This window comes from Athene noctua, chromosome 4 (genome assembly GCF_965140245.1).
Source record: "Athene noctua chromosome 4, bAthNoc1.hap1.1, whole genome shotgun sequence".
Lineage (NCBI taxonomy): Eukaryota > Metazoa > Chordata > Aves > Strigiformes > Strigidae > Athene > Athene noctua.
The window spans coordinates 74,397,299-74,410,096 of NC_134040.1; the positions used below are offsets into that span (position 1 = coordinate 74,397,299).

A 12,798-nucleotide genomic window follows, 5' to 3' on the forward strand; every position below is an offset into this window, starting at 1 on the left:
TAGATAAGCTGCTTGCAGGTTGTATGCCAACCTGTCCTTCTGTTGGCTCCTTCAGGCCTGACACCACTGACCCTTTTTTGCCCTTCTTTCTAGAACATTTAAAAGAGAAGCTGGAGGAATACATGGTCCGTTTTGCCAAAGTGAGGATTGTACGTACCAAGAAACGAGAAGGGCTCATTCGGACCAGACTGCTAGGAGCCTCGCTGGCTAGAGGAGAAGTCTTGACATTTCTGGATTCCCATTGCGAAGTCAACGTGAATTGGCTCCCTCCCTTGCTTAGTAAGTGTATGAGCGTTTAACAGCCATTAAAATTAGAGCATAGAACGTAGCTTAAGCCATGTCCTGACTGTATAGAAGTGTTTGGAGCTCTGCTGCAGTGTCCGAAGAGTCAGTAGGAGAGAGAACTCGGAGAAATGTGAGCAGCTCCATTTTATAGTTCTTGTGACTAAACAACTGATAAAATTTTGGTCACTTTGGCCTATTAAAGTTACAGTTTATTTTATTATTACGATTACTAAATACACTACTAAATCTAGTATTATGCTGTGCCCTTACTATACACCTGAAAACTTCTGTTATGCAGGTATTCCAACTCCTTCTTAGTCCTTCACATTCCATTAAAACAGATTTCGCTGTAAATATACCCGAGACCTGAGTTAAATCCAGTAACAACTGCATTCACAATAGGAAGCTCAGAAAGAATGATTTGCTATTGAATGCTTTGCTGGATTCCAGCTGCAGCCAGCAGAGCTCCGTTAGTCAAACGAATGGAAAGAATCAATTATTGTAGTGTAGGATTTCACTTCAGGAAACAATGTCCTCTTTTCTACACACCTGACTACATGCAAAGTGCATGTGCTTTGCAAATAAGTGCCTTTTTGCTAGCAAAAACAACATTTCTGAGTTTACTATTAAAGAAATTTTTATTAATTTAAAGAGTATGTCATAAGTGCATGACAGGATAGGGTTTCAGCAATTAATGTTTATTGTTTCTTCTTCGTTGCTGGGGCTGTTTGGCCACACAATATGCTGATAAAGCATTTGCAGCCAAGAAGAGATGCTATTCTGCTAATGAACTATCACTTGAGACCAAAAAAAAAGAAATACTAGTAACTGTTTTTTCTTCAGATCAGTAACAAGATAATATACAAAATTCCAAATTTATATCCTTTCTAGCTTCCATATCAAATTACTCATAAAGTCTTTCCCCTCGTTACCACTTTGTCCATAACCACAATATCAGCATTTTTAAAAATAACCTCCATGTCTTCATGCAAAACCCAAATGGCATAAAGGAGCAGAGAGAAATACAGGTTTCAACAAGCCTTCCACAAGCAGCCCTGACAAGTAGTCATTAAACACTCTAAACTACTCTACATATACAGCCACCTTTTCTCTGCTTTCTGATTTTGCCCCACTGCACATAATACATTGCCACTAATGAAAAAAATCTCAAGAAGATTCACTCTTGTCCTCTGAAATCTTTTGCAGATGAGATGTAACCCTTCTATTTTGCTAACTTAGACATGGGAAAATTGCAAATTTTCTTTTTCTTGCTTTCTTGTCTGAAATGAAGGTATATCTGACTGGGTTTCACCCTATAAAAACCAAAAAATAAAGAGTCACAAAGGATTCATAATTGTAGTTAGGTTGCAGTTGGGTATTGAACTGATGATTGCGACCCTCAGCCTCAAGACAGAAAACTGGAAAGATGAGAGAAACTTCATCAGAGACCAAGTCCCAGTTCTCCTTAGTTCTCAAGTGAAATGAGGTCTTTCTCATTCCACATACAGTGGAAAGACTCATAATTAACCAGGCAGAGAATCTAGAAATTAATCTTGAGGAATATTGGGGCCCAGAATCAAGAGGATTTATTTTGAAAGAAAAAGTAGAGCACTACGTGAAGGACAAATAGAGAACAAACACTAGTCTATTTAAGGATGACCTGTGCCCTGTTTTCCTAAAGGGATGAGAGAACTTTCTCATAACCATTAGTGGCAAATATTTACTGAAATCAGGTGACACCTGGCTACTAAGAATGTATTTTTGCAAGTGTTTATCTAAAGATCTGTCTTGTGATTCATTCATGTGACTGAATGTCATTCAAAGAAACCACAACAGAGGGTATATTAGGTATTTACTGCTTTGAAGCTGCCCTATTTTAGCTTCAATTGCATCTACCAAGTGTAGCAAAAAGTCCTCAATACGAGCACGATTCAGCCCTGCTCTGAAGACTGACAGTCTTCGCTGAGAGGACAGCAGTTTCCACTGTTCCAAACAAGGTTTTGTTCAAAATGAGACATTAAAAGTTAGAGGATGGGGAGGTGGTCAGGAAACCAAGAGCAATCACATAAACATAGTTCACAAAGTTATTTAGTATCTAACTTATATTTTCAGAATTGACTATCACTTTTCAGACCAGAGGAAGACTTGAGTTATTTCAGTACTTGTTAGGTATCTAAATAGCTTTGTGGAGCTGAGCCACAGTTGTTTTCAATGACAGTCCTTAGTTTTGTTTTCTTAAAAACAGGTGCAAAATGGCTTTTCTTCCTTTTCTTTCAGCTTTCTTTATTCCATTTCTTTTGCTTAAATGGGTTTCTAAACCAAGATAAGCCATTCTGAGATCTGAGAGTTTTGCCTGATGTTCACTGAGCAGGCAGCTGTAGTCATGTAAAAACGTTGTCAAACAGCTATTTGTTATCACTCCGCAGTAGTAGTATAAAGTCAGCAGAAGGAAAGATGTGACTTGGGCTCCAGCTGCTGTAGTTGGGGGACTAGTGTGAAGTCACAGTTATCACAGGTAAGAAACTGAGCAGCAAACCAGCTGAAAGATACAGGCACATCTTTCCTTCTGCTGATGTTGCTGTGGGAGCAGTAAGAGGGGAGATGGACAATAAATCAGTAGTGCCATAGGCTACAAGAACTAGGTTTGTAAAAACATATTTTTTTCCCGACCAAGACTTAAAACTATATCATGATGAGATCATGCTTAGCAAGTTATCAAGACACCTGCTAGCTATAGCTGTCCATCTCTGCAACATTTAAATGATGCATTACTTGCCAGTGGGGAAACTGAGAGTACAAGTACTTGTACTTATGACAACTCAAATAACAAGACATAATTTGCTGAGCAACTCAAATGTTATCTCTATATGTAATCATATATTTAAGTAGGAAAATAAGAGTATTTGCAATGTGTCATTGCTACTTTAACCAGGCCAATTTGAAACAAGCACTTAAAATCAAGGGGGTGTGTCTTTCTCATAAAGATAAAACCTATATTTTTGAGATAGAGACTTATCCAATATTGAAAACTTCTGTTTATTGCCACATATGCACACTCTACTTGATACTAAAAGTGCTGAATTCAAATATATATGTATATATTGCCTAAAATTGCTAGGGAGAAAGCCCTGAGCAATGTTTCCTCTTGTTCCCAGGCTTTCCCTCATATCTGCAAGATTTTTGCATGTACAATGATGCTTATCTGTCTGTTCTTCCCTTTATCTGCAGCATATGTGCATTGAACTAATGTATGGAAATTTTCAGACCAATAGGAATTTGTGAGAGGATGATGAGTAAAAACAACCAAAAAGAAACTGTAAAGCATTTCAGCTGTGGCTTTCAGTGTCTTGCATTAGGAGCAGGTGGCAGAAAGAGCAGCAGCTGGCAAAGGCAGCTGCATGTTTGCATCTGTAAAGCTATGATACTGGCACTCTTGTGAAATATAAGCTAGCCCTACCATCCTTTTTTCTGTTTCCTAAACTTGTATTGGGGCTACATTTAAGCCTAAGTAGTATGTATACAGAATTCATTATTTTAGGCATACTGAAAAAAACATTGAGGCTGCACATTTGATTACTCTGCCTTTTGGTGTGCACAACTACAAACATCCTGGTTTCTTCAAAAGTCAAGATCTCCCTGTCATTCCTCATCACCTCTAAAACATTTTGGGGGCTGAGAAGTTCTGCAGAAATGCACAAGAACAAGCAGGTAACCATCATCTTACTTGCAAAATTTTTGCAGATTGTAGAAATGAAGATGGACTGACTGTTTGGCATTGCTCAAATAATTTTCTCCCTGGCACTCTCTGCATGTGACTTGGAGATTTCCAATCCTTCAGTCTATTTAAAGGCAGTGGCTTTTAAAGATCAAGAGAAGTATGCTGATGTATTATGAGTCTACCTTTGACCTGCTCCAGCCAAATCAATCCCATTTAGTTTCTCTCCTCCAATCAATTTAGAAGGAAAGGATGAGAGACAGATTATTATTAGCTCTGTAGCTATTAGCAGGACCATCACAGGAAAAAGATTATGTAAAAATGACTTTACATAATGATTACAGATAACACTACACAGTATACCAGTGAATGTAATTATATTTGGCCATAGCAACAGTAATTCAGCCATTATGTCTGAGATGAGTTTCCTAGAATTTTGTGAGAGCCTGTGCTTTAAATCTTTTTTCACTTTTAAAGGATAAGGATGTAAAAACCTGCTGAACTTCCAGGCACTGTAATTTCTCACCAGAAGTCAGCATTGTTCCCCCATTTGGACAGTCTCTAAACAACAACTGCCAATAAATATGAAAACTGTAGATATTTTCCTAAAAAAAAATCTTTTTTCTTAATTTCAGTCCTTCAGAAACAAGGAAGCAGAATCTGTATTATTAATCATTACACCAGTATTACCTGTCTTTCTATCTAAGTGATCATTTCACACTCAGCCATCTGATTTTTTTATTTTTTAGGGTATTATCAAGCACCAGTGAAATCTGATTCTTAAAACAAAAAACATGTTTTCCACATAGGCCCTACAATGTATTGCATTGTGTAAAGAATCTAGGCTGCCATTCAGAGAAGAAGCTTTATGATACTTGGAATTCTGAGATTTTGTTTCTTTCAAGGATTCACAGATAGTTTTTCTGCTGTTCTTTCATGCCAGTGAAGCTACAAACTTTCCCTGTACTTGCTCATTTCAAACCACTGTTCTTCTGCCTAGTTCTTGCAGTTGGAATATCTTCTAGACTTTTCTGTCTTTTCTGAGGAGCTCCAAGGGATTAAGCAATAGGATTCACCAAAAGAGATTCAGGCCCACCCTGCCCTTACACTAAAGATGGGAATTTGATTTAGCCTCACAGTTCTAATAAAAAAAAAAAACAAAAAAACAACAAAAAAAAAAAAAACAAAAAAAAAAAAACCAACCTCCCTTCTTTAGAAAACAGGTGGGTAAGAATAATACTGCAGGGCCTTCTTTATATCTCAAAGATTGGTACAAAAGAGGACACAAGCCCTGTTTTGTTCGTCACGTTGGAGTTTGACTTTAATTTGTGGCACTTGATCTCAAAGCTGATGCACACTAGAGCCACAGGAACGGCAGCTGAATGGTTGCAAGATTCACATTTAGGAACACAAATCTCTCTCAAAGGAGCTTGCCATACACACTCCCCACAGCTGAAGGTGTATTTTTACATTTTGCTTGCTGGCTTGTTCCGTAGCTGACAGATTGGGGACAGCTCAGAGTAGTAAAGTGACAGAGATATAGATGACTGGACTCCTGTGACTCTCATAGGGATATGCCTCTCTTTAAAGAACTGTAAATGCTTCTAATCATTGCCCAACTGCATTAAGTCTAGTCCAGATAAAGGTTTGATACAGATTTGAAAAATGAAATTATTTGGAGGCCATAGGGAACAAAGCAAGCAATCTTCAAGCATCAGAAAACCTGTGGGATTCACTTTGCAGTAATATGATAGATGGCTTGACTAGACATGCCGTTTCCTATTTTCTACTTTCATTTTTCAGACCAGATTGCACTAAACCACAAAACCATCGTGTGTCCTATGATCGATGTCATTGACCACAATCACTTTGGCTACGAGGCACAGGCGGGGGATGCCATGCGAGGAGCTTTTGACTGGGAAATGTACTACAAAAGAATACCGATTCCTCCAGAGCTCCAGAGAGCTGATCCCAGCGACCCCTTTGAGTAAGTAGAGATAAAAGGGAGAGTGGGAACATGAAGCAGAACAAGCAAAGAAGGTAACTGTAGCAGGAGAATCCAAGCCCAGAAATTTCCTTGTAGGCCACTTTGTACTAATGAAAGGTAGTAGAAGCAAGCAAGTTTATAAAACCTTAAAAGTAAGAAAAAGATCAGGGCAACAAGCTGCAGAATTCACAAGCTGTGCCTGGAAACACAAACCTTTCCCATCTTTTCTAGCCCAGTGGTTGTACATAAAAGAAACAGGCACATACTTGTAGTTAAGAGAAGGTATTAGCACTGGACAAGGAATGAATGCAACTACAGTTATTCTGTTTATTCCACAAAACACTTCCCAAACAGACTTTAGTTTAATGTTTTCTTTGCTGGAGATTGATGTAATACATGCATCAATAGCTGAGTCCACATTCTGCCAGCAGATTCTTTGTTTATGACTGATGATATTGCTACTCTGTGTATGTTGCTGTAACTTAAACACAGGGCTGTCAAACCTGAATAGTGTCAAGCTGATTTGTAAATAATTTTTGATAAGCCAGCATCCGATCCCAGTATTGTATAGATCAGCTCATTCACAGGAATGATCTTCTACTTTTCACAAAGCTAGATCCTTTTTTCTTCTAATTATTCTAATGTAAGGATCAGCTAGGTTTAATCCTCATCAGCAGAGAGGACAGAAAACAGACATGGTTCAATGTGGCTTCAAGTCTCCAGGTCTCACACAACGCACAAACCGACAGGGCTGGCTCTGATGCTGTCAGTAGCCCTGACTGAAACTCCACACTGCAGGTTTTGGCAGTTTAAAAGCTCAGAATTTTCCCCTCCCCAAAACAAAACCTGAAAACAATAGCAACAGAAAACCTGTGTCTCTGGCCCAGACTCTGCACTATTTTGAATAATGGATCTGATTCATGCAGAAATTGACCCTTATGTGCAGGGAATGACCACCTCTGTATAGGGACAAGTAGGTAATTGCAGCATTTGGTGGGCTTATTTTCATTATTCTGCTTATTCCTTTTTACTTATCTCCATCTAGGCCCATCAGTTTTCATCTTGCATTGGTGTAAGTGTTGATGAAATATTTTCCATCAGCTGCCAATCTGACCACTCCACAACGTAGATGCAGCTAGTTCAATCACATAGTACTCCAGAGTTGCTAGAGACTCCATTGCTCTTCCACAAGTCTTCCTGGTCCTCTGAGCAGTTATAATTCCTTGCCACTTACTGAAAGTCACCTAACACATTGTATAATTTGGTTCAGCATTCAAAGTTTGTATGTAAGTAAAATTTCTATATTGTCAGCTTAGCTACGGGGTTGCTTATCAGCTATTTCACACATTTGCAGTTTGTAGTATGTGTCTCTCAAAGACAAGAGAGGCCTGAAGGAGGTACTTGTAGGAAACTTTCTAGAACAGACAAGGCTTTGTGCAATACAGAACAGATGTGGTAGCTTTACATGAACTGTTGTTACGATCAGCATGGCAGCAGTTGATACCCACCTTGCCCTGTCTGCATTTGTAAGACACACAGATAAATGACTTCACAAGGAACATACAGGACAATGCAACCTATAAATCTCTTGTAATCTGAGTAGCCATCTCCCAGGAAAGGTGGAGAGCCTTCCCAGTTCTTGTACAAATCGGCGAGAGTCGTCTTTTGTTCTCCCCATCACAGGATCCACATCAGAGCAGTGCAGGTGGAAGAGCAGCATTACACGTGGAACCACCATGTCCATTCCCCATGACAACAGGATTGAAGGCTGGCTGAGCTAGGGTGATATCTTTGCTCAGAAGTACCCACTGCCTAGAATGGTGAGGGTAAAGATGTGTTTTAAATAATCAGTATGATTTTGCTTAGGGGAGGAATTATTTTCTAATTCAGTCAGTACAGCTTTTCTCCTAGGGCCTTCTCTGCTGATACCTCGAGCTTTTAATACCTTGCTTACAACTAGTACAGTAAACGTTACAAACCATTTCAGATATCGGTAATTTAATTGACCAAGACAGCTTCTACAGAATTAAAGAGACAGAACAGTTTTCCTTTAGGTGCATATACACTAAAACTAGAAATGGCTTCAGCTAGCACTATAATTATTATGTTACTATTTTGTAAGCAGTAGGGACTTTTTTTTTATTTAGGTTAAATATTTTACTATTGGTATCTTAATCGCTTTATTTCTTGCCAGCAGCATCAGATCTGAGCTGATCCTTAATGAACTGGAAAATTGCCAGCATTTTTAGTAAAACACCAGCAAATAACGGGTACATGATCCAAAAATTACGCTGATGAGGTTTTTTTCCCTCACTTAAAATGCCAACTCAGTACGTATGTTAAGCAGAAAAGGTTGCATCAGCCTAAGAAATAATGTACATAAAACCAGATCAAACTACAGAAGCCTGAAGAACAGTCATTGTATTATCTGAATGATATGTTTGTTTTCCATCTGATGATCAAAATACTGCTGCAGCAGACATCAGCAGTGACTCAGCTAACTGAAGTGTTGTCAGGTAGGCTTTTGGTGTGACAGTAGCATGGAGCTTCCTGAGCGCCAGTGCCAGCTGAGCTAGTGTTTCTGGAATGAATTTCTCCCCCTTTTTTTTTCAACTGTACCCCATTACGGTTAGTGTTTGACAGGTACTCTCCTGTTGGACACTATCTATCTGGACACAGTCTTTCAGTTCAGAATTCATCTTGTGAAGAATCTAGACATTTTCATCCATGTCTGGTGTGAACGTGGGCATGGTTTATTGTTCACGCACCTGTAGTGCTGCTCAGGCAGCATCTCCACCCTTCGCTCTGACAGAACTTGGAGCTTCATTCCAGATGTTATCTTCTCCTGATGTACACCCACACATATTCTCAGGCCCTCTGAAGTTGTTCATGACAAGTAGCGTTACACCAAGATTTCACTTGATGTTTATTACTTTAAGACTGTATAAGAAGTATACTCAGAAGCTTCCAGCCTGCCCAGTGCCAAATTCAGGTACAGATGACATACTAGCACCAATCTGGGAGTCCCATGACAAATTTATAACTGCATCTGGATCAGGCTGCATTCATCTACAAAATTTAGCATTTTGGTTCACGTGTAGATTGTCACTGGCCATACCAAGTTTCCCATAGGTTTCACTGAACCGAACTGTAGTCATACAGAATGTATTTTCAACCAAAGCTCGTCTGTGAATTATTGGATATTGCTGTATGCTCATTGCATGTCATTTAACAACTCTTCCACAAATGGATCTCATGTAGCCTTTAAGATTAGCTCTTTTTCTGAAAGATCTGTGTTGCTCTGTTTCAGAATACATTGACTCCTTAGAGGCATGGAAATTGGACCTCACCCCTAATAATGTTGCCTTCCCATCCAGAGACTAAATCAGTGAACTTGTTGATTTTCTTTTTTCATGTGCCAAGGAAACAACAGAAGTTTTATATTGCATTCAACTGATATGTCACACTTGCAGCTCATCAGTTGTTCATAGTGACTTTTCTCTTGCAATTTGTGTACAACTGTCCCAATATATTCTGAGGGGGGCTTCATGCCATTTTGCTCTGATGCATTCAGGGTTGTGTAAATGACACAGAGCAAATTGTCATTCTGATGTACTGTGGGAAATTGTCAGACAATCGTGAAATTATCATCATGTCATGATGGTGCTCACTGTCTTGATCCCAGGGTCAGTGATCATTCAGCAGAATCTGAGAGGTCTTGGGAAATTTTTCTCTAGTCTATAAGCAGGGAGGACCAGAGATATTTACCTCCTTTGTGGCAAGGATCACCTTGGCTTATTATCTCTCACTGGTTTCTCTGTCATGGCAGAGGTTTGGGAGCATGCCCTTATGGGACATATGGGTTTGGGATATAAGAGCATGCTCTTGTGTGGCTGTTTCTTTCTGTGGTGCAAGTGCTCTAGTCTCTGGAGGAATTTGCCTAACTCAAGCGATTGCCACTTAAACTAATAGGGTAACCTTGTTACTATAATGGACTGTGATATACAGCATGTCAGTTTATATGATTTAATAGCCTGTCTGGGCTAAAAGCTCCATGGAAGTTTAAAGGAGAAGTTTGATATGCTCAAGCCTGCTGGGGATGACTGCTCTTTATTTCCTGGCGCTCACATTACATCAATTCATGTTATCGCATGACAGACGTGAAAATGGTCATCGGTGTCCATTCATGCCAGCAGCAACATATTTTTAACCAGATAAGAAAACACCAACAATTCAACTCAAAAAACTATTTTGGAGAACCACAAACTGATCAAGAGAATTAATATAGCACAGATCAATTAAGGTAGGAAAGGGCTGCACAGCTCCTCAGAGCAGTTTTATGGTGGTGTAATATTATGATACAGGAGAGAGGGAAAGGCACAGGTCAGACTGAACAACATTGCTATTGAATTGCAACTCAAGATGGAAACCTAACCAATGATAGAAGTGTTGTGCTACTTACTGGATTGTAAGACTTCTAGCACCTATGTAGGAAAGTTAGTATTTTTTGGTATGTGACCAGTCCTTACTCTCCAAGTGTTCCTTGTTTGCCGTCTGATATAGACCTGTCATCTCCAGACCTCCCTGAAGGGAGACAAAGTCAAAGAATCTTGTAATTCTAGCAAAGGACCAGAACAGTGGTTTAGCAAATACTGGGCTAGCCAAGGAAATAGAAGCAACTTCATAACCTCTGACAAAGCATTTTAGTTCCTGCACTCCGTTTCCTATTTATAAATTAGGAATAGAATCACTCCGCCATCGCAAAGCTACTTTGGGTATGAGTCTGGCAAACGTTATAGAATTGAGGTCTTCCAGTAATAAGGGCCACTTACAGTGTATGGGTGTACTTTTTCGTAAAATTTTGAACATGCTTAAGGGATGAAATTAGGTGATCAGTAAATTTTTCTCTTCCTTTGCATCACAGACTCTCAACCTTAGTGTAATGCATGACCTTAATGTAGCCAGTTGTGTGTTAAATTGGAAGATTACTTGGCACTTTCTGTTGAATTGTGTATCTATAATAATTTTATTATTATGCGAGCTGTTGTCAGCTTGCTCTTTTATTTGAATTTGACATACTCTCAGAAATACTTTTTTTTTTTCTGCAGCTTCTTATTTTCAGTATTTATACATACTTTTTACAACATGTCGGTGCATAGAAAGTCTTTGCTAAGACTGCATTTCAAATCTGACAAGTACTTTTACAATTTTATGATCATTTTCTGAAGTTTAGAAAGTGCTTTGGACAATGATTTCTGTTCTATAGCTCCCAGTGCTTTATAGTCTGTGTCTTTTATGGCTGATCTCTGCCTATAAACATATTCATAAAATCTCTCACAACCAGAAACAAGCGTCTATTTTTTTAAAGCCCGAATATAATCTACTGGTTTGAACTGTGCTACAGGAATTTTTGCTGCAAAGCCATATTTCTACAGAGAAACAGTACCCAATCAGTATGAGTTTGTGTAATTTAAGGTCTTGATTTATTGTTTTGACAAGCTGTGGTCTGTAGAAGACTCTTAGTGGAGATAACAGTGGAGGTAACAATAGGTTTTACAAACTGCCATTCACCCACGGCCCCATGAAAATCTCAGAAGTTTTTTCAGTGAAAAATGCTGCCCCTAACATACCATTTATGACTGAAAATATGCATATTCAATAATTTTCTCCTGTCTTTGCTAGAATTTCAGTGTAGAGGTTCTATACAACCAGTACATTTTGTCTGAAGGCTAGTTCACAAGGTAACTCCACAAAAAGTGTAATCTGTCAGAATAAAAAAGAAAACAAAATCAAGGACAAAAAGCTTCTGCTGGTATAATTTGTATAACCTCACAAGAGTCACTCAAGGAATTAGTTGAGTTCTACATGCTAGTTGAATTGGGTAGATTCAGGTTTGATACACAACTTTTCACTCATGTTGCTAGTGGCTCATGCCTCCCAAGACAAAAGAGAACTACTTTTGTTCATAATGCTTTGATGCTGCAGTGCCAAAGTAGCTGTGGTTTTTTGCTTCTGTGGAAACTCATATTTCGAATTTTCTTTCACACTTGGAGTTTCATGGTGAGCATAAAAATGTAAACATCTTGAATGCAATGTTTCTAGAGCTGTTAGGCTGCTACTTCACACAAGTATTAACTTTAGAGCTTGATAGTCTATATGTCCATATGCTGGGGCAGATTCATAGAGTGGGTCACCAAAACTACCAATAATTAGAAAACTAAGTGGTTTCTGGACATGAATTTAATATTTCTTTACATAAAAAAGACTGGGATGATAGCCAAGAAGACAGAGATATGTTGCTCAATGCATACAGGTGAGCTATTTAACACTATCAACATGCTGTTAATAGAGGTGACTTGGCTTTCAAAATTATAAAAACATGTCTGAACAATTTTCCGTGAAGAAAATGAAATAACCCTTTTTAAATTTTTTTTATGGTTTAACTGTATATTTTCAAGCCATTTTCTCTAGAACTTTCATGCAGAATTTGGTGACACCTATTGGTACTAAGAAACAGAAAAACAACACCCTTTATTATATTTTATTGTGTTTACCAGCATAAAGTTGGGAGTAACCTCTGCATCCACCTCCATTTCTGTTTGTTTGTGGTTGTGGTTTTTTTAAAGCATGACCTATTGCTATCTAAAGCCTCAATCTAGTGTACAGTTGCTTCCAACAGAAGAGAGAACAAAGACTAAAATGATTAATTTTGTCAGACCCCTTTGTGCCAAACTGTTTCCAAATCTGTACATAGATGCAAGTTCCATATATGCTCCTTGGCTCAAGTTTACTAATACACTTTAGCGTTTGT

At 38.6% G+C, this 12,798-nt stretch overlaps 1 protein-coding gene across 2 annotated transcripts in view; it reads left to right on the forward strand.

Annotated features, from left to right (window-relative positions):
• Nucleotides 1-12,798, forward strand: part of GALNTL6 (polypeptide N-acetylgalactosaminyltransferase like 6) — a 512,016-nt gene that overhangs the window by 426,510 nt on the left and 72,708 nt on the right. For both annotated transcript variants that reach the window (XM_074904075.1, XM_074904074.1), the window contains exons 5-6: nucleotides 94-279; nucleotides 5,804-5,987. In XM_074904075.1, the coding sequence (XP_074760176.1) occupies nucleotides 94-279; nucleotides 5,804-5,987 (370 nt within the window). The remainder of the gene's footprint in view (nucleotides 1-93; nucleotides 280-5,803; nucleotides 5,988-12,798) is intronic.